At 41.8% G+C, this 27,879-nt stretch overlaps 1 protein-coding gene across 3 annotated transcripts; it reads left to right on the plus strand.

Moving 5' to 3' along the window:
* The first annotated feature begins 377 nt into the window (after positions 1-377).
* LOC112252605 (fatty acyl-CoA reductase 1) lies at positions 378-26,443 on the plus strand. Of its 3 annotated transcripts, none has more exons than XM_042323296.1 (12): positions 378-622; positions 5,963-6,181; positions 6,867-7,042; positions 7,271-7,450; positions 8,598-8,775; positions 8,886-8,930; positions 9,099-9,226; positions 9,334-9,401; positions 10,668-10,839; positions 14,858-14,987; positions 15,620-15,747; positions 17,038-19,622. In XM_042323296.1, exons 2-12 carry the CDS (start codon positions 5,993-5,995, stop codon positions 17,198-17,200), a joined length of 1,557 nt encoding a protein of 518 aa, XP_042179230.1. In that variant the 5' UTR covers positions 378-622; positions 5,963-5,992; the 3' UTR covers positions 17,201-19,622. The 3 variants fall into 3 exon arrangements, with proteins under 3 accessions (XP_042179230.1, XP_042179231.1, XP_024279757.1); XM_042323297.1 differs by lacking the exons at positions 10,668-10,839; positions 14,858-14,987; positions 15,620-15,747; positions 17,038-19,622 and adding exons at positions 10,231-10,402; positions 21,679-21,808; positions 22,441-22,568; positions 23,860-26,443 and having other exon boundaries at positions 379-622; XM_024423989.2 differs by lacking the exon at positions 10,668-10,839 and adding an exon at positions 10,231-10,402 and having other exon boundaries at positions 380-622.
* The last annotated feature ends 1,436 nt before the right edge of the window (positions 26,444-27,879 follow it).

Raw genomic sequence — 27,879 nt, forward strand, 5'->3', positions numbered from 1 at the left:
TTCACTGTAACCGCCAACCACGGGAAGACCCAGGAGCCCTCTCTCAATGAGGTATACAGCCAGCTGCTGCCATTCTGCTAATCATCAGATGAGGGGAGGAGAGGAGGTAGGGGGCTGATATGGGTCACTGGGGGGCTGCCTTGATTGGGTAACTTATTAATTTAAAATATATATAAAAAACTTTATAGTAAATACATGACACTGGTCAGTTGTGTGAGTCAGGAGCTTGACCCAAGCCCATATGGTGCCTAAGTAACAAAAATAGTAAATTAATAATTACGTAATTTTTAAAATTATTATAATGTATGCTGGGCGGAGGGGTAGGAAAAAAATAAAAAACGAAGCTCCAGGGCCTATTATTTCTTAGTCCGGTCCTGCACACTGTGTAAGGAACGCCCCGAATTGCAGTGTTCTCAGGTTTCAGGCCTTTTGGGCGGGTTTTAACTTGGCATTCATTCGTATAGTTGAGCTAGAACCTGGGAAGCCAGCCCGACCGTCAGCCGTCACGTTTCCTGTGCTCACAGTCCGCAGAAATAGAGTATTTGTGGAGCTGTAGCCACTCTTGTATCCGGGAGATACCTCTGTTTTAACGCAAGACAATTCAGCCTCGTCCATATTTCAGGTATATCCGTCTTTCACATGCTATTTTCTCTGGTTGCATTATATTTAGCGCTAAATGTTCAAAGATGACTGGGAATGGCTATCGTTCGTTAACGACGTGCGACAGCATGCCACGGAAGAGATGCGCAAAAGGGAGGGGTAGCTGGCTAACATTAGCTAGCTAAATTATTTCCAGAAAGTGTTGTAGGTTTGTGTTAAGACTCATTGAGGTCAATCCTTTTCAGAAAGTGTTTGCTTTTTCTTGTTTTGGTAGTGCTGTTTTTGCTGTCAGTCATTAGCTAACTAATGGGAATTGCTCACCACCACACCAAAGAAGTTGACATACTAGCTAACGGTTAGTTAGTTAGCTGGCTGGTTGGCTAGTTAATGTTCTTGCTGTGTGGGGTGACACGGCCACAAGTCGCTGCCAGTGTCTTCTTGAGCAAGTTTCGCTAATTGACTTGTGGGCTGTGGTGTTCAAGCTTAAAATCATTATCACCTTGTACGACAATGGCTTGCTTTCTAAATTCATATGGCGTGACACAGGATTTATTTTAGCCATATAATTTAAGCCACAAGTAAGTTGTCTGACTTTAATCGGGGTCACAAGATCTCCAGCCTTTTTCCATTTATGCCATTTGACATATATTCCTTTAACTCATTGACGTGAGTGTTAGCCAAAATGATAGCCACCCCACCCCTTCTCTAATATTTGGGCAGGTATAGCTGCTGGTCTATACTAGGCCAACATCACCTGCTCTGATTTTGAATCACTGCTGAGGTGGCCTTGTCAACCGCGTTCTCTGATCTTTGCAGAGGGGGGTCTTACTTCATACGTTTTTGCGATTTGTTGTTTACACATCTCTCAAAATATTTACTACAGCATTCAAGTGCCAACTCCAGGGACATGCATGTGTTTTAATCAGTTATTCCAACAGGAGATGTGGTATCTGGGATCACTTGCTTTTACAGCAGTAGAGACTTGATCAATGTGAATGCACTGTGTAGTTTACAGTGCTGTACGGTGAGACCCAAGTTATGTTAGGTTGTGTGTTATTCTTGGCTGGTGATCATTTTCCTATGTTGGCCAAAGAGGATTGCCAATCTCGGTCCCCCAATGAGGACTGCAGAGTAGAAGCTGGATCTACAGGTGTAAAGGCTGTCTTGGTCAGTTGTCCCAAGTGAAATAGAACATTCTCTCCAGGGGTCCAAAACGTTTTAATGATTCTGTAGCAGCAGCACTCTGTCTGTGTTTTTAGTGACGCGCCAGAGTCTCCTTGGCACCGCTCTCATACCCACCTGATAAGCAAGATTACCTTTTACCTCCATTCCTCCAAAAATGGGTATCATGTTTTTCCATGGTGGTGCTTTAGTGAATACAGTTGTTGCACACCAGTCACCAGGGATTTCTTGATGGCTTTTTATGTCCTTACTCTACAGTTGAAGTTCCTCTTTGTGACACCTGTTATCAAGTAGTTTATTTGGTTTATAATAAGCACACGCATACAGTAGGCCTATATATAATATAATGTGAGGGAAGATGGCACTGCATGCCACAACTGCCTTGCCGCTTGGGCAGAGACACTGTCTCTGTTTGATAAGCTCACAGCTGTCACAGACTTGACACAGGCTGTTATTTACTGCATATAACCAATCTGCTCTGCCGCATTGACCTAAGAGAACCTATCCTGCACGTAAAAATGGCACTCTGATCAGTGCTGTACAGTACCTGTATGCAAACAAATTGGTTTAAGTGTGCAGACGAACTCGAGGGATGCCTCTGGCACTAACGGTGGAACACTGTTTCTGTCTGAACTCGGAATCAAATATGCTTCCCAAAAATAACATGGTCGCTGTGGTGAAACATTTATTTAGATGTAAACGGGATTATTAGGGTAATCGTTATTCTTACAAAGCATGTAAACATTTTCATCAAACTATTATATTCATCTAACTATCCACAATAATCAAATTGTGTGCATGTAACCATACTAACTCACTGTTGGACAGAAGTGTTTTAGTGCGAGGTTTGAGTGTTATGTGTTTAATGATCTTGGTGGGTGATATCTGTTTTGAATAAGATATAACATTATCTTCTGTGTCAATCATTAACCAGTTATCTGTCTGAATAGCGTGATGTATCAACAGTAGCATGCCATCCACCCGGCCACTATCACTCAGAGATAAGACTAGTAAAAAAAAAAAAAAGTTGCGTTTTAAAGATGCACTATGTAACTTTTTGGGCGACCTGACCACATTGACGTATGTGCGCGATTTCTATGCTTCCTGTTCTGAAGTTTGGTTTTTGCATGTCTTCCTTTTGGTTTTGTACAAATGCTTCAAACAACTGAATATACAATATTTTTGGTTATGGAAAATATATCTCTCAGCAGTTTCGACAATACAATCATTCTCTACACAATGACTGCTTGTTTTGTCACATAAACTGAATGTAGGCAAACTACTAGAATTTTAGCAACCAGGAAACGGCAGTGCGACTTCCGCATAGTGCATCTTTAAGTCAGGCTCATATCTGGTTAACCGGATATTAGTGATGCAATTTGATGTTGTGTAGAGAGAATTTCAATTGACTTTACTGGATCTTTGCCAGGAGTGCTCAACTCTGCTCTCTAAACCTTTCAGTAGATTGTGTGAATGAGAAGCAACTTTCATGAGAAAATAAAGTTTTAACCGTAAACCAGGTGTTATAGTAAAACATGTAAATTCTGGTCTTCATTTTGACTTTTTTTTGCTAAAGTGATATATTTGGGTCTTTTTAGTAGTAAATCTAGCGGTTTGTTGTTCAACTTTACCATTGAAATCCCGATGTAGACTAGAGGCACTTTGAGAAGTTGCCTCTACGTCATCTCAAGGGAGGGGTTCAGTATGAAATACACTCCCTTCTAGATATGCTGGGTGCCACCAACTCTAGGCTTACTATAAACGCAGGTGACAGCGCACCTTATTTGGTAATGGTCTTGCTGAGTAGTGTGCAAATATATTTAGCATGATGCTTCCTTGACTAGACTACTGACGGTACACAAAATTCAAAAGGCATTAAGGCACCTTTGAGCATATGACCAAATTAAATGTTTTTGCTTAGTTTCATACACCTGTGCTTTTTTTAAGAAGGAAAAAATACATTTAGGCAATGAGGATTGTACGTTTTTATATTTGTAGCTACATTCATAACAATAAATAAATGACCATGGTGTTCATGTCAAAATGCCATACAACTCTCCTTCCGTGGCCTCCAATTGCTCTTAAATACAAGTAAAACTAAATGCATGCTCTTCAACCGATCGCTGCCTGCACCTGCTCGCCTGTCCAACATCACTACTCTGGGCGGCTCTGACTTAGAATACGTGGACAACTACAAATACCTAGGTGTCTGGTTAGACTGTAAACTCTCCTTCCAGACTCACATCAAACATCTGCAATCCAAAGTTAAATCTAGAATTGGCTTCCTATTTTGCAACAAAGCATCTTTCACTCATGCTGCCAAACATACCCTTGTAAAACTGACCATCATACCAATCCTCAACTTCGGCGATGTCATTTACAAAATAGCCTCAATACCCTACTCAGCAATTTGGATGCAGTCTATCACAGTGTAATCTATTTTGTCACCAAAGCCCCATATACTACCCACCATTGCGACCTGTACTCTCTCGTTGGCTGGCCCTCGCTTCGTACTCGTCGCCAAACCCACTGGCTCCATGTCATCTACAAGACCCTGCTAGGTAAAGTCCCCCTTATCTCAGCTCGCTGGTCACCATAGCATCACCCACCTGTAGCACGCGCTCCAGCAGGTATATCTCTCTGGTCACCCCCAAGACCAATTCTTTCTTTGGCTGCCTCTCCTTCCAGTTCTCTGCTGCCAATGACTGGAACGAACTACAAAAATCTCTGAAACTGGAAACACTTATCTCCCTCACTAGCTTTAAGCACCATCTGTCAGAGCAGCTCACAGATTACTGCACCTGTACATAGCCCACCTATAGTTTAGCCCAAACAACTACCTCTTTCCCTACTGTATTTATTTTATTTATTTTTCTCCTTTGCACCCCATTATTTTTACTTTGCACATTCTTCCACTGCAAATCTACCATTCCAGTGTTTTACTTGCTATATTGTATTCACTTTGCCACCATGGCCTTTTTTTTGCCTTTACCTCCCTTATCTCACCTCATTTTCTCACATCGTATATAGACTTGTTTGTACCGTATTATTGACTGTATGTTTGTTTTACTCCATGTGTAACTCTGTGTCATTGTATCAAATCAAATCAAATTTATTTATATAGCCCTTCGTACATCAGCTGATATCTCAAAGTGCTGTACAGAAACCCAGCCTAAAACCCCAAACAGCAAGCAATGCAGGTGTAGAAGTATGTGTTGAACTGCTTTGCTTTATCTTGGCCAGGTCGCAATTGTAAATGAGAACTTGTTCTCAACTTGCCTACCTGATTAAATAAAGGTGAAATAAAACTCATTGTATTGTTTCCCAATCTGCTATGACTGATTGGTGGCGTAGTCTGCTGAAACAGTTGGCTCAATGGTTGTGAGATCTGCATGTGGGATTAGAAATCTTTATTTGCCTTACAATATTCATCCCGTGCGCACACACACACACTTCTAATTCTGAAAAGTGAGAGTGGTCGCCCTGGTAGTAGTTGTAGGTTTTTATACAGTACCCAAGACCAGTCTGAGTTCATTTGAGCATTGAAAAAGAGCTACTGTGTAAATGCTGCAGTAAGGGTTGGGTTAAATTGAGCCCCTAATCATCATTATTGCACTTTTTCCTCCTCCAACACAGCAATAAATGTGATTTTTAATTTTTATTTTATTGTGCTTCATGGGGGATTCAAATTTACATCGCAATTGGCAATAATGTCAGGAACTCGGGCGTCTTACTACTTTGAGCTAATGGTGCAGACATATTTGCTCACCATGCACAATTTTATTAGAGCGTATGCTTTAGTGAGAAAGTGTTGATCAGGTATAACAACGTTTACCCACTAACAAAATGAATTCTTGTGAGCAATCCCCCCCCACCCAATGTTTTTTGAAGGGGTTAGGCAAAGGCTGATATTGGAGTTGAGAGTTAACCTTTAAGTAAAGCTCTTGAGCCCGTCGCTCATCTTAATGCCTGTGTGGATTAGACTGGATAAGAGTTACAACGGTGGCGAGGCTGAGTAAGATACAGGAACCAACATACTGTATGTGATATGGGTGCATTTTGTAGATAGAAAGAGGAGTTTTTGTCTCTTAACTGGGGTCGGTGTTACTGGTGAAATTCTGTCCCACTAGTCGGTAGGTACTACAATAACTATGCTAACTATGATGTAAATCTTCCATAGGTTGAGGAGGGTTGGAGCACACCTGACAAAATGGTGACCATTCCGGAATACTATGAGGGGAAGAATGTGCTTATCACGGGGGCGACAGGCTTCATGGGAAAGGTCCTGCTAGAGAAGCTGCTGCGGTCTTGCCCTGGAATCAAAGCCGCGTATGTTCTGGTCCGGCACAAAGCAGGGCACGCTCCCCAGGCCCGTATCGCTGACATGATCAACTGCAAGGTGAGCAGAGCTGGAGAAGGATAAAGGTCTAATGGGGCAAGCCAAAAGGGGATGAACACGATAAAGTAAATAAGCATAATATATACATGGTCAGTTCCAGGACCATATTTACAATGTGCTGGGATACTGGAGTGGTAGTTGGATATGTATAGGGGTAAGGTGACATCGGGTATGTGAGTGGGTATGTTTGTGTAGTCAGTGTAAATGTATGTGCATATTATGTTCATGAGAAAATAACGGCGTGTGTGTATTGAAGTATCAGTGTGTGTGTGTAGTGTGAGTGCAAAGAATAAAACATAAAGGTCAACTCAATCCATGCAGACATTTTGTTAGCTATTTATCAGTCTTATGGAAGGGGAATAGAAGACTTGATGCACTGGTACCGCACGCCATGCGGAAGCGGAGGGAACAGTCTAAGTTGTGGGTGGTTGACGTCTTAAACTATTTTCCCGGGCCTTCACCGTACCCCGCCCGGATGGCAGGGAGCTTGACCCCAGTGATGTAGTCTTAACTAAAGGGATTGCTTTCTTGGAGTGCTTTCAAACCAAAATGCATCACTCCAACACATTGCTGTCATTAAAAAACACATTGAGTATGTTAATTTTGATCCTCTTATTGGCAGTGAAAGTAGCATGATTTGAGTATTACATTTTTTTGCCAACTGTTGCAGCTGTTTGCATTTCAGCTTTTTGACAGGGTACGAGATGAGCAGCCAGACTTTGCTGAAAAGATAGTGGCTGTTAACAGTGACCTCACCCTGCCAGAGCTGGACCTGAGCACAGAGGACCAGGAAACGCTTGCTGACTGCATCAACGTAGTCTTCCACTGTGCTGCAACCATCCGATTCAACGAGCCTCTCAAGTGAGCCATTGTTTCTCTCCTAATGCTACTCCCCAGAGCTTTGCTGGACAATTCTGCAAGCTCTACAGGGAGATCTTGTCACTTGCTTCACCTGCAGAGAAATGACTCGCTTCCTGTTAGTACTTAAAGTGTAGGTTATCATTCTAGAAGTATTTCTAACCCTTGTGTACCTGCCCATTGGTTTTTAATATTTTTCATGTCTTATGTGACATTTTTCTTCCTTCTCAGAGATGCTATGCAGCTGAATGTTCTAGCCACCCAGAAGATGGTGGCTCTGGCCCACAGAATGAAGCACTTGGAGGTGTTTCTTCACGTGTCCACAGCCTATGCCAACTGTGACCGGACGCTCATTGAGGAAGTGGTTTATCCACCTCCTGTTGACTACAAGAAACTCATCGACAGCCTGGAGTGAGTCCAAGAAATGTGACTTGTTTTTCATAACCCTTCCCATTGCGACTTGTTACCTTGACGTTATTTGCAGATTGGTAGAAACGGAAGCCATTTATTATTTTTATTTTACCTTTATTTCACTAGGCGAGTCATTTAAGAACAAATTCTCATTTTTAATGACAGTATTATTAAGATGAATGTCAGTAATACTATATACCAAGAGATTATAGTAATTTACTGATGGGCATGTTTGACTAATGCATAAGCTTGGAATTTCTCAAGGGTTCCTCAATGCCGCTTCATGGACTGAAACTTCGTACCAACACAGGGAGTGTCTCTGATTTGAAACTTAATGCAGTTTGGTTACTGATTGAATGGCACTCATTTGTAAACTATTTAATAAGGACATTTGCTTTACTCAAAATGTTAGGTGGGACTTCTGACTTCTCTTGAAGGTGACCCAATATGTAACCCATGGACAAAACGGTCACCAGTTGTGTAAAAGTTATTGTTCTGTTGTAATGTTTCCACCCTTAAGTATTGTGAAAGGCATGTCAGAATCTCTTCAGAGATTTATGTGGGTGGGACAGTTTTAAGGAAAGTTAATCTCTGAAATATGTGTTTGGTCATTGGCAGAAAATTGCAATATAACTGACCTTTTGTGTGGATCTTCCAGGTTTTTTTCTTCTACAAAGCAAAGTAGACATTTTTTATTTAAGTTTTTGCTGTCATTATTAGGATTTTTTTTTTTTTTTACAATTCAGTGTAAAATGAACTTTAAATGACTAAATCCACATAAAGTATGTAGAAAAGATAATGGACATTTTTTTTTTAAATAATCATCTTTGATAACTAAAAATCACCAAAATAAAAGTTAGTCAGTCAGGGAGAAACTAAAATTCAAAACATGCATTCGGGAGAATTTGTGTCATGAAATAGGACCTCCATTGATTTAGTGATGTTTGAGTCACTCAGATAGCATAAGCCATGGCAAAATGTGTGGAACTGCAGGAAATTGCTTTAAAACGGATAATTTTTGACACTGGCCAACAGCAGGGCCTCTGAAATTGTTCTTCAGTGACTGCACCATTGGCCACACCCACCATCTAAGCTCAATTTTTATCCAGAAAAAACCCTGACTTCATTGTGTTTTCATGTTGGTTAGGTGGATGGATGAGAAACTGGTCTCAGCGATGACCCCAGGGCTGATTGGAAAAAGGCCCAACACGTACACCTACACCAAGGCCATGGCTGAGTACCTGGTCCAGCAGGAGTGTGGAAACCTCAACGTGGCCATCATCAGGCCCTCTATAGTAGGGGCCAGTTGGAAAGAGCCCTTCCCAGTGAGTGTTCTCATGTACTGAGCAGGCTGTCTTTTAAACGGGAGCTACTGTAACTGACCGTAGTAATTTAACTCTGTATACTGGTCATAACATGTTTTCACTCTTCTTAGGGCTGGATTGATAATTTCAATGGACCTAGTGGAATATTCATTGCAGTAAGTAATGGAGAAAAGAAAGTGTGCCGAGTTCTCTTCTCTTATATAAAATGTTCAGAGATCGGACCGCGATAATGACCACGTCAACATTGTGGCTACTCATTATAACCTGAGAAAGCACTTTCCGATGACCTAGTAATGAACCGGACACTTCTCTGCCCGATATAGGCAGGAAAGGGGATCCTGCGCACCATGAGAGCATCCAACAACGCAGTGGCTGACCTGGTGCCTGTGGATGTGGTCATCAATACCACACTGGCTGCCGCCTGGTACTCTGGCTCCCAGAGACACACCAGGTCAGTCGTGCGCACACACACACACACACTGGAGCTGGATGAATGATATGATTATGAAATGCAAATATTCCTTCCGGTTTCTATTTTGTCCCTTTTTGTGTCCACAGGCCTAAGAGCATATTGGTGTACAATTGCACGACAGGTGGCATCAACCCGTTCCACTGGGGTGAAGTTGGTATGAACCGCTTTCCTTATCTTACACCCGGAGTATATTTGAATATTTGTTCTCAGATGGTCTAACAAAGCAGAATGATAAATTATGATTATCAGTTTTGCTTCTGAGGGCACACCCACTCTTATAACTGTAGTGAGTGTGTGCAGGTTTTGGTTTACTCACACACTCTTTGGGGTATTAAACTCCCTGGATTAGTGGTTACTGTACATATTCTAGGTAAGCCCTCATTGTAAATAAGAGTTTTCTTAACTGACTTGCCTAGTATTCATTTTTAAAATTTAACATCTGAATGCTAGCGATCTGAGAAAGATAAACATTGTGCCAGGTTTAAAGGAAATGGGTGAAACTATAACATGACTTGAATGAAAGTGTATCAGTCATAAATCCAGTATTTGTTTAGTGGACTAAAGATGGATGGTGTTTTCATAGTGCCATTTTGTATAGTTCCCTTTTAAGATGCTAACCCGGTGTGTTTGTTGTAGTAAATGTCAAATATATTTGGTCGATATTTGCTACTCATTTACCGTAGATTGTGGTGCTGCTTAAATATTTCAGGTGAAATCACTTTTTTTGTAACATTGCTTTTCTCCATTCATTAGGCTTACTTTGAAGTCTAGATTTGTGGTGTTACGTAATCTCCCCAGACTCCTGCAATAACTTGTACGGTTAAATAATAATAATGGTTCAAAAGCACTTCAAAGATATATTGTCTAAACCAAAGATCTGGCTTTGTTGCTGCTTTGTTGTATGCTTGCCGCTTAGCTTTTTCTTTCTACTTTGGAGAAATGAGTTGTGCCAACAATTCACCCTGTTGAACCTTTTCTCCTAGAGTACCATGTAATATCCACTTTCAAGAGGAACCCCCTCGAGCAGGCCTTCAGACGGCCCAATGTAAATCTCACAACCAATCACCTTATCAATCAGTACTGGATCGCTGTAAGCCACAAGGCACCAGCCTTCCTTTATGATCTCTGCCTCAGGATGACAGGAAGAGAGCCCAGGTAAATGACGCCCCGCTCGGTCACACCCATCCCCCTCCACTCCCCCCCCCTCGCGTTCTCGCTCAGTGTAGCCCAATGTGTACTGTACCTGTGACGTGATGCTTCTGTCCGGTGTCATGTGGGTAAGGGTGCATAAGCCACCCATATACCATTAGGGCTGGGTTCTGCACTCTTACCCCTCTCGGTGTTACCTCGACCATGTCCTGGCATTGAATGTCCTTGTTAAAGGGCTCCTCCCTCCTGTGATGTCATATTCTCTCTGCAGAGTACTGTATAAACATGACCTTCAAGACCAACCCCTTAGAGCAGGCTTTCAGGCGCCCCAATGTTAACCTGCGGTCCAACCCCTTTACCAATCAGTACTGGACCACAGTGAGTCACACTCTACCCGCCCTGCTGTATGACGTGTATCTCAGGGCCACGGGTCAGAAGCCCCGGTAAGGTCTTCTACAGTGCCCGTGCCCTCTCAACCCCCTCTCCCCTCCACCACTGGGTGTTGGTTGTGTGGCATGGTGGGTGGGGAGGAAGCAACGCCTGGCTGTTTGCTCGACTTCGTGGACTCGGCTGGCTGCTGACAGGCTTCTATGTCGTCATGACAAGCATGGGTTCCTGTCCAAAGCATGCTGCAATAATGTTTGAGTTATTTTATTTTCTCGCCCTTTTTGTTTGACCTTTCTGCCTGTTACTGCATTTGTACTTTTTTGATGCAGTTGGAACTATTTGGCTTTGGAAGTCATTTTTTAAAATGATTGTGGAATTACCTCCTTTTTATTTTTGTCGCCATTTTTAGTTTTTCTGAGCCGTGCCGTTAAGTCCTGTGTTTTCCCAAATTAGGGGTTGTGTGAGAGACTCTGAAATAAAAAACAATCGTGCTTGGTTTGTGGAACCTGAGCTTACTGACCGCTAGATGCGGTTGTAATAAACAGAGCAGTTCTATTTTCTTCTTACAAATCTGCATCTCTCTTGAAAGATTTAAGCTACAAAATAATGACCCCATCACTGAAAGATAAGACTCCCGGGAACACGTATGTGTCTTCTGTTACCCTCTCCAATGCCCACAAGTCGTGCATTACTCATTAGAAGAGTGGACAAGGCACGAAGTCAGACTGGGGGGAGGGCATTATTAATGTTCTTTTCAACACAGATTATCATACAAAATTATTGCCTAATTTATCTTCTGAACTTCCTGATGCATTTCAGTCCCTTCAAACCATACTTTCAAAAGTACTTGTCAGACCGGTTTTGAAATAACTGTCATAGCCCCAATAAATAAAATACATTTAAAAAAGTTAACATTAGCCTTTGATTACATCACACTTTTTTTTTTACATCGTGGGGTCGCAGATAGAAAAAATATATACAATCAAAATTGGGTCACAGGCCATAAAGTTTGGGAACCCTAGCATTAGGTCTTCTGAAGTGACCTGGGATTGATCGGTCCTCATTCTTGTTCTCTATTCTTCAATCATCTCTCCAAATGAGAGGAACCAGTGAACTAGTTGTCCTTTATTAATTGGCCCATCAACACTTCTATTCCTGGTGGTCCTATTCCTGGGCTTCATGAAGCACATTGTGGGCAGAATGGAATGCACTGGCAGAAATTGATACGCTCAGAAGCCAATGGCATATTGAATTAAAATGTATCAGTGAGTTGAGTGGGCCTACTCATAAACCCCACCTTTTTTATGCGTTTCATTATGCATCCAGACCACGGTTCAGTCTAAATCAAGTTTTTGTTACCTGATAGACAGTATTGATCCTCACAAGTTTACTGTAAAGCAGAAACATTTCAGCAATAATAAACTTCTGGTAACACATCTCAATTAGTGAAAATGTAACATTTTTGGTTGTCTGAAATGCATTTGGATTAGAATTCAACACTTTCTATGGGTGAAGTGAATAGATGGGTGTCTCACCCACTGAAAAACTAATACCTGACTTTCTAAATGGTCCACCATGCATGTTTTGTCACCTTCCTCTTGGAAAACAATGTATCATGGAGGGGGAATCTGAGCTCTGTTACAAGCATGGTTGCTTTTGATGCAATTTGGCATGGCCATTAATCCTCAAACCAGTTTGTTCATGAAACTTTCAACTACAATTAGTACATGTTTTCCTAATGAAGACAATGTAATTGGTGCACGTTTTAAAACCTTAAGCTACTGGCAGTCAGACATGCTCAGGTGCCCTCAAAGATTGGACAAGCCCTCCATTTACATTGTGTTCAACATGCAGTACATTCGGTAAGTATTCAGACCCCTTGAGATTGTTACGTTACAGCCTTATTCTATAATGGATTTTTTTTAATGCATCTTCGGTCTCCACACTACCCCCTAATGACAAAGCAAAATCAAGTTTAGAAAATGTTGCTAATATGTAAATCTGATCAGCTATGATTTTTTTAGAAAAGTATTCAGTACTTTGTTGAAGCCCCTTTGACGGCTGTTACAACTTCGCGCTTTCTTGGGAATCAATCAAATTTATTTATAAAGCCCATACATCAGCTGATGTCACAAAGTGCTGTACAGAAACTCGCCCTAAAACCTCAAACGGCAAGTAATGCAGGTGTAGAAGCACGGTAGGACGCTACAAGCTTGGCACGCCTGTATTTGGAGAGTTTCTCCCATTCTTCTCTGCAGATCCTGTCAAGCTCTGTCAGGGTGGATGGGGAGTGTTGCTGCACAGCTATTTTCAGGTCTCTCCAGAGATGTTTGATCGGGTTCAAGTCCAGGCTCTGTCCTTGAGAGGCCCAACCATTCAGAGACTTGTCCTGAAGCCATTCCTGTGTTGCTTAGGGTCATTGTCTGTTGGAAGGTGAACCTTTGCCCCAGTCTGAGGTCCTTAGTGCTCCGGAGCGCTTTCATCAAGGATTTCTCTGTACTTTGCTCTGTTCATCTTTCCCTCGATCCAGACTCCAAGTCTCCCAGTCCTTGCCACTGAAAAACATCCCCACAGCATGATGGTGCCGCCACCATGCTTCACCTTCGGAATGGTGCCAGGTTTCCTCCAGACCTGACGCTTGGCATTCAGGCCAAAGAGTTCAATCTTGGTTTCATCAGACCAGAGAATCTTGTTTGAGTCCTTTAGGTGTCTTTTGGATTGACTTCCGTCTGGCCACTGTCATAAAGACCTGATTGGTGGAGTTTGCGATGAGACTCGAAATTGAGCTCAGGTGCATCCTGTTTCCATTGATCATCCTTAAGATGTTTCTACAACTTGATTGGAGTCCACTTGCAGAGATGGGTGAACCTTCCAGAAGGACAACCCATCTCTACAGAGGAACTCTGGAACTCTGTCAGTGACCATTGGGTTCTTGGTCACCTCCCTGACCAAGGCCCTTCTCCCACAATTGCTCAGTTTGTCCGGGCGGACAGCTCTAGGAAGTATCTTGGTGGTGCCAAACTTCAATTTTTTTAAAAGAATGAACGGAGGCCACTGGGTTCTTGGGGACCTTCAATGCTGCAGAGTTATTGGTACCCTTTCCCAGATCTGTGCTTCGACACAATCCTGTCTCGGAGCTCTACAAACAATTCCTTCAACCTAATGGCTTGGTTTTTGCTCTGACATGCACTGTCAACTGTGGGACCTTGTATAGACAGGTGTGCCTTTTTCAAATCATGTCCACTCAATTGAATTTACCATGGGTGGACTCCAATCAAGTTGTAGAAACATCTCAAGGATGATCAATGGAAACAGGATGTACCTGAGCTCAATTTCGAGTCTCATAGCAAAGGATCTGAATATTTATGCGATAAGGTATTTCTGTGTTATATTTTGTATACATTTGACAAATGTATAAAATATTATTTTCACTTTGTCCTTATGGGGTGGTGTTGTATAGATTGAGGATCAAAAATGTATTTTATTACATTTTATAATGAGGCTTGTAACAAAATGAGGAAAATGTCCACGATCTGAATAGTTTCTGAATGCGCTGTATGTGTCAACCTAACAATACTCAACCCAATGGAGACTGGTATGAGTTAGTGTAAATGAGCTTATAATGCTCATATGCTTACTCTTACCGGTGTTCTATTTTTCTATTCTAGATTGTGCTGGATTTATACACTTATTTTAAAGCTGTGAAGTGTGCAAGGGTCAGATGATTGCAAATCTACGTTTCATCTATAGCATTGACATACCCTAATCTTTACTTTGGTAATGAATTTGCTTAGAGGGCACTTTTACCCTGTACAAAAATACTTTGAATAGGTAATTCTCATCCATTGTTCCATCTTGTCTGCTTAACAGACCTCAATCCCCCTGGTCTGTCCCTCTCCACGTCATAATCCGAATCCAGTTGGCTGGGGTTACTTTCCAGCAGTTGGATATTAAAGCTCAGTGCCCTTAAGGGTAAAAGACGGCACTGTGCTGTCAGCTCTGTGCCATCTCCCCTTCTACCTCCTTAATACCTGTCTCTTCTCTGTTGCCATGGCGACCACCACTCCACGGCAGGATGATGAAGACCATCACGCGGCTGCACAAGGCCATGATGGTGCTGGAGTACTTCACCAGTCACTCGTGGGTGTGGAACACGGACAACGTCACCATGCTGATGAATCAGATGGGCACTGATGACAAGAGGGTACGCTTTACGCCCACCCGCCAGTCACTGGCGCACACACACTTGTAGGATGCACACACATACTTGTAGGACCCACACATACATACATGGGTAGGACACACACACACTTGTAGTGTGGCAGACACAGAAATGCTATTGAACGAATGGAGTATGTTTGCATTTGTTGTACGAGCACAATTGAATAATTCAGCTTGGTTTTAAATGGAGTCATTGTGTTGGATAGTCAGGGCCTGGCTGAAATGTACAGTGGATGTACACTCAGTGGACAGTTTGTTAGGTACACCAATCCGTTCACGACAATGTTTGAGTCACTTACTACTATATAAAGCAGGAAGACCGGTATCGAGGCATTTTGTTACTGTTAGAATGGGACAAAATGAGGGACCTAGGTGACTGAGTGTGGTATGGTTCAGTATCACAGAAACAAGTTTCTAGAGTTTACTGAGAATGGTGCCTGTGTCTGACCCTGTACTGGATGGGTGTACCTAATAAACTGTCCACTGAGTATGTTGGTCCAACACACCAAGTGTAACACTTGAAGTTGTACTTTTTGTGTCAAATCTTCCTTGGTTCAACAAAACTTGCTCAATGTCCATCCTTACAGTATGAATCCCCTTTATTTGTTTGTCCAGATGTTCAACTTTGACGTGCGGCAACTCAACTGGGCAGAGTACATGGAGAACTACTGCATGGGTACAAAGAAGTATGTCCTGAACGAGGCTGAGTCAGGTCTGCCAGCCGCACGCAAACACCTCAACAAGTAAGAGTAATGTCTCTACCTGCACATGTTACGTAACAAAACTATCCTCTTATTGACAATTCCCAAGTGATCTTGAATATTTAATTGTAATGGCATTGACTTCATGTTATTTTTCATTCTTTGATGCACATGCTTTTGTTGCCGAGGGTTAGTGGTTTGTTCACCAGCCCGCAAAGGGTAATAACCTATCCTCAACTGCCTGACTGTGTTAAAGACCAACACTTTACATGTTGCATTTGTTTTTGTTCAGTATAGATACATGCAGGTATTCTTATGTCATCTGTTGCCCGTGAAGACTAAATGAACCCTTGCTCACCAGGATGTCATAAATTCTAGAATGAATGCTTCAATCTAGTTGACATTGGTCAAGTTTTCTGTCATCTCTGCTTCTTTCACGGAACAAAGACTTGCACCGGGAGAAAAGGCAATTACTATAAATATTTTCTGTGCAAAATGTTCAAATGATATCAGTTTGACCGGTTGTAAGGAAATAGAAAGCTGTGAAACGGACCCAACGTGTTTCTGATAAGATTTTAGTTAGACTTGGATGTGTATTTTATTCTGCAGGAGTTGAGAGGTTATAGACCTACTGTCAGTATCCATTTTACCCATCTGAATACAGTTCCCTTGACATGCCATAGGCCTATTTTAAGTCCCAGTCTAGTTACTGTGGAATTTGTATATCGCCTCTCATCACACGCACTGCATTCATCCTCTTTTACCACTTCACCAAATCTTTCCCAAACATTACTTTTCTAGCGCCCCTTCTCCTTATTTTCAACTTTCCATTTTGCAGCGTTTCTCTTACTGTGTTAAACATTGTACTTTTTGCCTCAGTGGATTGACGTTAACGTTTTCTGCCCATTCCCAAAAGCGTTTGTCGACTTAATCGCCAAAGAATAAAAGCAAAACCTATGTAGCCTATAGATTTAAAAATGGTGCTATAATTGTACATTTATGGATTATTTTTTTGGGGTGTGTGTTTCTCTTTATTCAACCCGACCGCCAAACACCCGCCCTTCAGCCACGGAATATTTCATGACCCTAAAACCATGCATTACTAGCACACATCTTTCTGCTTTTCTGGATCACCAGCAAAATATTTCCCTGGTATCCTCTGTTCTTCTAAAAGTGCTTGTTGCTCACAATATTCAACAGGTAAAGTTCTACTTAAATGTCCTATTCCTTCCGTGAATGCCTGTTCACATGCAAGCTACCCAGGACATGTCATTGTATTTCTTCAGTTACCTCCTTCATAATAAAAATAAAACATTTAGTGTTTTTTTTCAGGTTGAGGAACATCCGCTATACATTCAACATGGTCCTGGTCGTGTTCATCTGGCGAGTGTTCATCGCGCGGTCCCAGATGGGCAGAAACATCTGGTACTTTGTCGTCAGCCTCTGCTTCAAGTTCCTGTCCTACTTCCGAGCGTCCAGCACCATGAAATACTGAGGCCACGTGGCGTGTTCACCCTGAACCTATCCACCCTCTCTCCCTCCTGCCCGGCCCGCCTGCGGACAGCTATGCATTGGACAATGCTCTTCAAACCCTGGGACTATTTTCAGTCACATCAAAGGGAGCCTTCAGGATTTTGGCAATGACGCCCTTTATCTACTTCCCTAGAGTCAGATGAGCTTGATATCATTTTTTTAATGTCTCTACGTGCAGTTTGAAGGAAGTTGATAACTAGTGTTGACTGGAAGGCTGGTAACTGCTAGCAACGCGAGTAGATGCCATACACTTTGTCATTGCGCTAACGCTAGTTAGGGTTGGCTGGTGAAACTACCGCTTACTTCCTTCATCCTGGATGCAGAGACTTATACATTTGTATCCATGAGTTCATCTGACTCTGGGGAAGTAGATAAAGGGCTTCATTGCCAAAAAATCCCAAAGTATCCCTTTAAAGGTCTGACATACCATTCATCCTACTGTATGTGATGTGTCCCCTTCCCTCTGCAGTGTGTTCCCTGGTGTGGGAGGTAGTACTGCATTCAACTGTGATGTAGTAAGCATGAATCCAACCAGACCCCAGGTCCTGTGATGCTCCCCTTGCACAGTGATGGTCAGACAGAATTGTCATCGATTTTGCTCAGTTGGTTGTCATGGTCATTGAGCTCTGCTTTGCTGACTGCCCCAGCGTGGTCAGGCGGTGGCTTTGACTAACGGTTTAGATTTTCTTGCTTGAATAGGGATGAAGGCACCCATGTGCTCTATGCTTGCTGGTGGCAATGACTAATTCCCAATGACATGATCAAGCACAAGTTAGATGGTAATGAGATGGCATTTTTTTACTGTGCCTAAAAGGTTTTGATTATCTTGCATCAGCTGTCCTTGCAGAGCTCGCTTTTTAATTTTTTTCTCTCCCTATGTTGCATTTAAGCCATTTCTGACTGGAGTGTCTGCTTATGATTTCTGACCCAAATACCTCTCATCTCATGTAGCTCAGAACAGGCAACTGCTCAGAGGACTTGATGTTGGGGTCGTCTGCTGTTCTTTACATTGGTTTTTACTGAGAACAGCTTTTAGGCAAAGCTGTGCTGATCTATTTAAGTCTTTCCCCATGTTTCACAATGTCATGGGCATTTTACTGCCTGGAATTCAAGCTTTGATTACGGCTTTGCGTCACGTTTTGCCTGGTTTCTAGTTTGGGATACTCCATGCATGGGAGAGAACTCTCCTCTTCCAACCCTAAACTCCTTTTATCTTTGTCTTGCTATAACTCTCAAAGGTGGTCTTTATCCAATGTTGGCCTGGGTAGGTTGTGCACATGGGACATTTTTAAATGTTTGTACCTCTCCCTTTTTTAAAAATGTTTTCTTGTACATATTGTCTAAGATGTCAGACTGACAGCGCACTTTGTGGTTGTACATTGTATGTGTCCATTTGCCATATAGTTACTTATACCTACAAAACTCTATTTAGGTCGACTTCAAATCTGACTTACAAAGTATTTTTATGCTATTAAAATGTTTCATGACTTTTTATTTACTAAAGAAAAAAGCTTGAGGAAACTAATCCAACTGAACCTACTTCAGCTGCTGTATACCATTTTACATCTGTGATTTATTGCATCATGTTGGAAACTGTTGTCAGTTCTTTTTAAGTGTACAATGTTTCTGAATGTAGTAGTTAACACAGCTGGACTCATTGCACAGCTCACTAAAAAGCTACCTATGATTCCTGAATCCAAATTAAGTTTACTGTAGTGGCTTGTATTTGAATATCGATGAACAGGTTGTCATGTCCATTGTAATAACTGTTTTGAGCAGCACATGTTGAATGGTATCCTTGCTTTTGTCGTCCCTTTTTCCTTGTGGTGTTGGATTTGAAGAATTTAGTGTGTAACAGTTGTTTATTTCTGCTATGTGGCTTTGCTATTCGTACTGTAGTATTGTTACACTTGTGAAGCAATGGAACAGCAAATTCGGGGTTTATGAACTTGCCGTGCCAGTGGTGAAGTAAGAGAGTGGAGCAGACCCTCTACTACTTCATATTGTTAGGGATCCATGTTACTGGGTCATTCTAATGGTCTTTATATTGCACATCTCTAACATTTACATTCGTTCTGGTTTTACAGCATATCACAATGCCCATCTGGACTGACATATGATTTAACATATTCCTCTTGCCTTTTGTCTGCCTGCCAAATCTTTGTATTTTGTTGTCCTTTTCCCTCTTATTTTACAATGTAGTCTTGCAGAAAGAACTGTCCTATAAACCAATTTGTTTGCCATGACCCTCACTGAAGTCTCCCGAGGATGCGCTCTACAGTTTGAGGGTTTTAAAGTAATTGCCACTGTAAATGTAAAAATAATAATCAATGGGTGCCTTTTGTTTGTAAACCAAAAAAGAAGGAATAAACTGTTAAATCCTCTGTGCGGGAAGTTTTGTTCTTGAAGCTCAGTATTTTATGTTGGGTTGAAAAAAAATAACTCCCCATTAACATGGCTTTGATCATACAAGATTTTTCTCACTCCTTGGTAGAGAAGAGCTGGTAATACTGCTTGAGCATTCCAGTAATGCCTTCGGTTTAAGTACCAGGTACAATCAGCAGGGATGGGCAACTTTGATGGGGTTGGCGGCCACATCAAAATCTGAATTTATCATGAGGAGCCACAGTGACAGTCTTCTTACCCACACGTGTAGTCAGCCGGCCCTAAGTGAAATCTGGTTTTCTGCCCCCTCAACAGCGGAGAGAAATGTTAATTCTACTAATTTCTTGCAATTCTACACATTTTGCCGGGGGGGTCAGGAGTTGCCCATCCCTGAGCTAGAGAGCTAAAGCTTAGCTGTATATAGACGTCTGATCAGAATCTTTTCATGCTTAACAGATCTCCCTCACCACTTAGCATACCAGACATTTTGTCATGTTTCTCTGACTGTTCAGATGATGGATTTAAGTTTTAACACTGCCAGCCAGGGTTTGGTCCCCTAATATCAGGTTCACCAGGACTTCCTTCTGGCTGTGCCAATTCCTTGGTTTACCGTTGTCGCCTAGAAATTTGACCCAAGAGATTCCGCTATGATATCATTGCACAGGGGAGGTTTTGTTTTATGTGCAAAAGAGTTGATACTGCACAGGACTAGAACCGAGTCAATTATTTACTGTACTTAGCTACAGTAGCTGACAATTAAATACCTGCCCTAGAGGAATATGTAATTTAGTGACTTACATACTTAGTTTTCTTATGGTTGGACTTGAACACATGACCCTGGCATTGCTAACACCATGCTTTTGCCACCAATAAGGCTGCCAATGTATTTAAGTTATTCATAGAATTTTCCACTAGGGGGTAGAAGTTCAAAATCAATATTGCATTTGAACTTCAATTCTTTGTATTGAGGCAAATGGTGTATTTCTTTGTGATCATGGCATCAGAATATGTCGTGTTTTATGATTGGCCATTTAGCCTTTCCTAACATAGTCTGCTTAAACTAAACTGTTGTCTTCTGTTTGTGGAGAAGACCCCTAATGTTTTGAACTACATGTGGCATCTTTTCCACTTCTATAAATTGGCCTTGACAATGAATTGTGTGTAGTAAAGTAAATTGAAACAATGGAAAGAAAGCGTACCCAAATGCGCTTCAGCCCAGCTTGAAACAAAATCAGGTGCTCAGAGGGACCCAAATCCCCAAAACATTCCTTACCTCAGGACACTTCAAAAAGTGCACTCTGTTTCTGCATAAATCATTGGATGTTTATTGACAGGACATGAACAGGCTTCCAATTAGAAACGTAAGCCTGTTCATGTCCCGCCAATAAATATTGGTGTTCCTTTCTCTTTATTTCCTGCGATAGTCACCTGTTGAAATGACCTGGGGTAGGGAACGTTTTTTAAATTGAGACAATGTTGCCAACCTCCTAAATAATTAATTCATCCTAATGCCCTCTAAATCTCTTCTTTTACCCAAGAAAAGGCTGACATGAATGCAGTGGTGTTGACTTTGAGCCATAGAACGACAACAGGAAAGAAAGAATGGATCCCTATTGTAGGATGCTTTCAGATATTCACTCTTCACCCATTCTCAAAACCCATGATGGTCAAAATGCTCCAGAGCTTCTCAGCAATCTTCTGCCAGAGGCAGTTTCTAGAATCAGAATAATAGAATTAGAAACACCGGGCTAGTTGCCACCAAGTCACTTGTGAGATTTGTGACAATTGTGAGATAAGAAGTGTAATGACTGTTGTGCATGAATTCATGCTATTTATCCAAATCAAGATGCATAAGGTAGATGGTAACCTGGCAACCATGGTCCGGGCTGAGTCACTACTGAGCGTGCTCATTGGGAGTCAGACCCCTCGGATTAAAGCTCAGTGCCCTTAAGGGTAAAAGACGGCACTGTGCTGTCAGCTCTGTGCCATCTCCCCTTCTACCTCCTTAATACCTGTCTCTTCTCTGTTGCCATGGCGACCACCACTCCACGGCAGGATGATGAAGACCATCACACGGCTGCACAAGGCCATGATGGTGCTGGAGTACTTCACCAGTCACTCGTGGGTGTGGAACACGGACAACGTCACCATGCTGATGAATCAGATGGGCACTGATGACAAGAGGGTACGCTTTACGCCCACCCGCCAGTCACTGGCGCACGCACACTTGTAGGATGCACACACATACTTGTAGGACCCACACATACATACATGGGTAGGACACACACACACTTGTAGTGTGGCAGACACAGAAATGCTATTGAACGAATGGAGTATGTTTGCATTTGTTGTACGAGCACAATTGAATAATTCAGCTTGGTTTTAAATGGAGTCATTGTGTTGGATAGTCAGGGCCTGGCTGAAATGTACAGTGGATGTACACTCAGTGGACAGTTTGTTAGGTACACCAATCCGTTCACGACAATGTTTGAGTCACTTACTACTATATAAAGCAGGAAGACCGGTATCGAGGCATTTTGTTACTGTTAGAATGGGACAAAATGAGGGACCTAGGTGACTGAGTGTGGTATGGTTCAGTATCACAGAAACAAGTTTCTAGAGTTTACTGAGAATGGTGCCTGTGTCTGACCCTGTACTGGATGGGTGTACCTAATAAACTGTCCACTGAGTATGTTGGTCCAACACACCAAGTGTAACACTTGAAGTTGTACTTTTTGTGTCAAATCTTCCTTGGTTCAACAAAACTTGCTCAATGTCCATCCTTACAGTATGAATCCCCTTTATTTGTTTGTCCAGATGTTCAACTTTGACGTGCGGCAACTCAACTGGGCAGAGTACATGGAGAACTACTGCATGGGTACAAAGAAGTATGTCCTGAACGAGGCTGAGTCAGGTCTGCCAGCCGCACGCAAACACCTCAACAAGTAAGAGTAATGTCTCTACCTGCACATGTTACGTAACAAAACTATCCTTTTATTGACAATTCCCAAGTGATCTTGAATATTTAATTGTAATGGCATTGACTTCATGTTATTTTTCATTCTTTGATGCACATGCTTTTGTTGCCGAGGGTTAGTGGTTTGTTCACCAGCCCGCAAAGGGTAATAACCTATCCTCAACTGCCTGACTGTGTTAAAGACCAACACTTTACATGTTGCATTTGTTTTTGTTCAGTATAGATACATGCAGGTATTCTTATGTCATCTGTTGCCCGTGAAGACTAAATGAACCCTTGCTCACCAGGATGTCATAAATTCTAGAATGAATGCTTCAATCTAGTTGACATTGGTCAAGTTTTCTGTCATCTCTGCTTCTTTCACGGAACAAAGACTTGCACCGGGGAGAAAAGGCAATTACTATAAATATTTTCTGTGCAAAATGTTCAAATGATATCAGTTTGACCGGTTGTAAGGAAATAGAAAGCTGTGAAACGGACCCAACGTGTTTCTGATAAGATTTTAGTTAGACTTGGATGTGTATTTTATTCTGCAGGAGTTGAGAGGTTATAGACCTACTGTCAGTATCCATTTTACCCATCTGAATACAGTTCCCTTGACATGCCATAGGCCTATTTTAAGTCCCAGTCTAGTTACTGTGGAATTTGTATATCGCCTCTCATCACACGCACTGCATTCATCCTCTTTTACCACTTCACCAAATCTTTCCCAAACATTACTTTTCTAGCGCCCCTTCTCCTTATTTTCAACTTTCCATTTTGCAGCGTTTCTCTTACTGTGTTAAACATTGTACTTTTTGCCTCAGTGGATTGACGTTAACGTTTTCTGCCCATTCCCAAAAGCGTTTGTCGACTTAATCGCCAAAGAATAAAAGCAAAACCTATGTAGCCTATAGATTTAAAAATGGTGCTATAATTGTACATTTATGGATTATTTTTTTGGGGTGTGTGTTTCTCTTTATTCAACCCGACCGCCAAACACCCGCCCTTCAGCCACGGAATATTTCATGACCCTAAAACCATGCATTACTAGCACACATCTTTCTGCTTTTCTGGATCACCAGCAAAATATTTCCCTGGTATCCTCTGTTCTTCTAAAAGTGCTTGTTGCTCACAATATTCAACAGGTAAAGTTCTACTTAAATGTCCTATTCCTTCCGTGAATGCCTGTTCACATGCAAGCTACCCAGGACATGTCATTGTATTTCTTCAGTTACCTCCTTCATAATAAAAATAAAACATTTAGTGTTTTTTTTCAGGTTGAGGAACATCCGCTATACATTCAACATGGTCCTGGTCGTGTTCATCTGGCGAGTGTTCATCGCGCGGTCCCAGATGGGCAGAAACATCTGGTACTTTGTCGTCAGCCTCTGCTTCAAGTTCCTGTCCTACTTCCGAGCGTCCAGCACCATGAAATACTGAGGCCACGTGGCGTGTTCACCCTGAACCTATCCACCCTCTCTCCCTCCTGCCTGGCCCGCCTGCGGACAGCTATGCATTGGACAATGCTCTTCAAACCCTGGGACTATTTTCAGTCACATCAAAGGGAGCCTTCAGGATTTTGGCAATGACGCCCTTTATCTACTTCCCTAGAGTCAGATGAGCTTGATATCATTTTTTTAATGTCTCTACGTGCAGTTTGAAGGAAGTTGATAACTAGTGTTGACTGGAAGGCTGGTAACTGCTAGCAACGCGAGTAGATGCCATACACTTTGTCATTGCGCTGACGCTAGTTAGGGTTGGCTGGTGAAACTACCGCTTACTTCCTTCATCCTGGATGCAGAGACTTATACATTTGTATCCATGAGTTCATCTGACTCTGGGGAAGTAGATAAAGGGCTTCATTGCCAAAAATCCCAAAGTATCCCTTTAAAGGTCTGACATACCATTCATCCTACTGTATGTGATGTGTCCCCTTCCCTCTGCAGTGTGTTCCCTGGTGTGGGAGGTAGTACTGCATTCAACTGTGATGTAGTAAGCATGAATCCAACCAGACCCCAGGTCCTGTGATGCTCCCCTTGCACAGTGATGGTCAGACAGAATTGTCATCGATTTTGCTCAGTTGGTTGTCATGGTCATTGAGCTCTGCTTTGCTGACTGCCCCAGCGTGGTCAGGCGGTGGCTTTGACTAACGGTTTAGATTTTCTTGCTTGAATAGGGATGAAGGCACCCATGTGCTCTATGCTTGCTGGTGGCAATGACTAATTCCCAATGACATGATCAAGCACAAGTTAGATGGTAATGAGATGGCATTTTTTTACTGTGCCTAAAAGGTTTTGATTATCTTGCATCAGCTGTCCTTGCAGAGCTCGCTTTTTAATTTTTTTCTCTCCCTATGTTGCATTTAAGCCATTTCTGACTGGAGTGTCTGCTTATGATTTCTGACCCAAATACCTCTCATCTCATGTAGCTCAGAACAGGCAACTGCTCAGAGGACTTGATGTTGGGGTCGTCTGCTGTTCTTTACATTGGTTTTTACTGAGAACAGCTTTTAGGCAAAGCTGTGCTGATCTATTTAAGTCTTTCCCCATGTTTCACAATGTCATGGGCATTTTACTGCCTGGAATTCAAGCTTTGATTACGGCTTTGCGTCACGTTTTGCCTGGTTTCTAGTTTGGGATACTCCATGCATGGGAGAGAACTCTCCTCTTCCAACCCTAAACTCCTTTTATCTTTGTCTTGCTATAACTCTCAAAGGTGGTCTTTATCCAATGTTGGCCTGGGTAGGTTGTGCACATGGGACATTTTTAAATGTTTGTACCTCTCCCTTTTTTAAAAATGTTTTCTTGTACATATTGTCTAAGATGTCAGACTGACAGCGCACTTTGTGGTTGTACATTGTATGTGTCCATTTGCCATATAGTTACTTATACCTACAAAACTCTATTTAGGTCGACTTCAAATCTGACTTACAAAGTATTTTTATGCTATTAAAATGTTTCATGACTTTTTATTTACTAAAGAAAAAAGCTTGAGGAAACTAATCCAACTGAACCTACTTCAGCTGCTGTATACCATTTTACATCTGTGATTTATTGCATCATGTTGGAAACTGTTGTCAGTTCTTTTTAAGTGTACAATGTTTCTGAATGTAGTAGTTAACACAGCTGGACTCATTGCACAGCTCACTAAAAAGCTACCTATGATTCCTGAATCCAAATTAAGTTTACTGTAGTGGCTTGTATTTGAATATCGATGAACAGGTTGTCATGTCCATTGTAATAACTGTTTTGAGCAGCACATGTTGAATGGTATCCTTGCTTTTGTCGTCCCTTTTTCCTTGTGGTGTTGGATTTGAAGAATTTAGTGTGTAACAGTTGTTTATTTCTGCTATGTGGCTTTGCTATTCGTACTGTAGTATTGTTACACTTGTGAAGCAATGGAACAGCAAATTCGGGGTTTATGAACTTGCCGTGCCAGTGGTGAAGTAAGAGAGTGGAGCAGACCCTCTACTACTTCATATTGTTAGGGATCCATGTTACTGGGTCATTCTAATGGTCTTTATATTGCACATCTCTAACATTTACATTCGTTCTGGTTTTACAGCATATCACAATGCCCATCTGGACTGACATATGATTTAACATATTCCTCTTGCCTTTTGTCTGCCTGCCAAATCTTTGTATTTTGTTGTCCTTTTCCCTCTTATTTTACAATGTAGTCTTGCAGAAAGAACTGTCCTATAAACCAATTTGTTTGCCATGACCCTCACTGAAGTCTCCCGAGGATGCGCTCTACAGTTTGAGGGTTTTAAAGTAATTGCCACTGTAAATGTAAAAATAATAATCAATGGGTGCCTTTTTGTTTGTAAACCAAAAAGAAGGAATAAACTGTTAAATCCTCTGTGCGGGAAGTTTTGTTCTTGAAGCTCAGTATTTTATGTTGGGTTGAAAAAAAATAACTCCCCATTAACATGGCTTTGATCATACAAGATTTTTCTCACTCCTTGGTAGAGAAGAGCTGGTAATACTGCTTGAGCATTCCAGTAATGCCTTCGGTTTAAGTACCAGGTACAATCAGCAGGGATGGGCAACTTTGATGGGGTTGGCGGCCACATCAAAATCTGAATTTATCATGAGGAGCCACAGTGACAGTCTTCTTACCCACACGTGTAGTCAGCCGGCCCTAAGTGAAATCTGGTTTTCTGCCCCTCAACAGCGGAGAGAAATGTTAATTCTACTAATTTCTTGCAATTCTACACATTTTGCCGGGGGGGGTCAGGAGTTGCCCATCCCTGAGCTAGAGAGCTAAAGCTTAGCTGTATATAGACGTCTGATCAGAATCTTTTCATGCTTAACAGATCTCCCTCACCACTTAGCATACCAGACATTTTGTCATGTTTCTCTGACTGTTCAGATGATGGATTTAAGTTTTAACACTGCCAGCCAGGGTTTGGTCCCCTAATATCAGGTTCACCAGGACTTCCTTCTGGCTGTGCCAATTCCTTGGTTTACCGTTGTCGCCTAGAAATTTGACCCAAGAGATTCCGCTATGATATCATTGCACAGGGGAGGTTTTGTTTTATGTGCAAAAGAGTTGATACTGCACAGGACTAGAACCGAGTCAATTATTTACTGTACTTAGCTACAGTAGCTGACAATTAAATACCTGCCCTAGAGGAATATGTAATTTAGTGACTTACATACTTAGTTTTCTTATGGTTGGACTTGAACACATGACCCTGGCATTGCTAACACCATGCTTTTGCCACCAATAAGGCTGCCAATGTATTTAAGTTATTCATAGAATTTTCCACTAGGGGTAGAAGTTCAAAATCAATATTGCATTTGAACTTCAATTCTTTGTATTGAGGCAAATGGTGTATTTCTTTGTGATCATGGCATCAGAATATGTCGTGTTTTATGATTGGCCATTTAGCCTTTCCTAACATAGTCTGCTTAAACTAAACTGTTGTCTTCTGTTTGTGGAGAAGACCCCTAATGTTTTGAACTACATGTGGCATCTTTTCCACTTCTATAAATTGGCCTTGACAATGAATTGTGTGTAGTAAAGTAAATTGAAACAATGGAAAGAAAGCGTACCCAAATGCGCTTCAGCCCAGCTTGAAACAAAATCAGGTGCTCAGAGGGACCCAAATCCCCAAAACATTCCTTACCTCAGGACACTTCAAAAAGTGCACTCTGTTTCTGCATAAATCATTGGATGTTTATTGACAGGACATGAACAGGCTTCCAATTAGAAACGTAAGCCTGTTCATGTCCCGCCAATAAATATTGGTGTTCCTTTCTCTTTATTTCCTGCGATAGTCACCTGTTGAA

This window comes from Oncorhynchus tshawytscha, linkage group LG06, assembly GCF_018296145.1.
Source record: "Oncorhynchus tshawytscha isolate Ot180627B linkage group LG06, Otsh_v2.0, whole genome shotgun sequence".
Classification (NCBI taxonomy): Eukaryota; Metazoa; Chordata; class Actinopteri; order Salmoniformes; family Salmonidae; genus Oncorhynchus; species Oncorhynchus tshawytscha.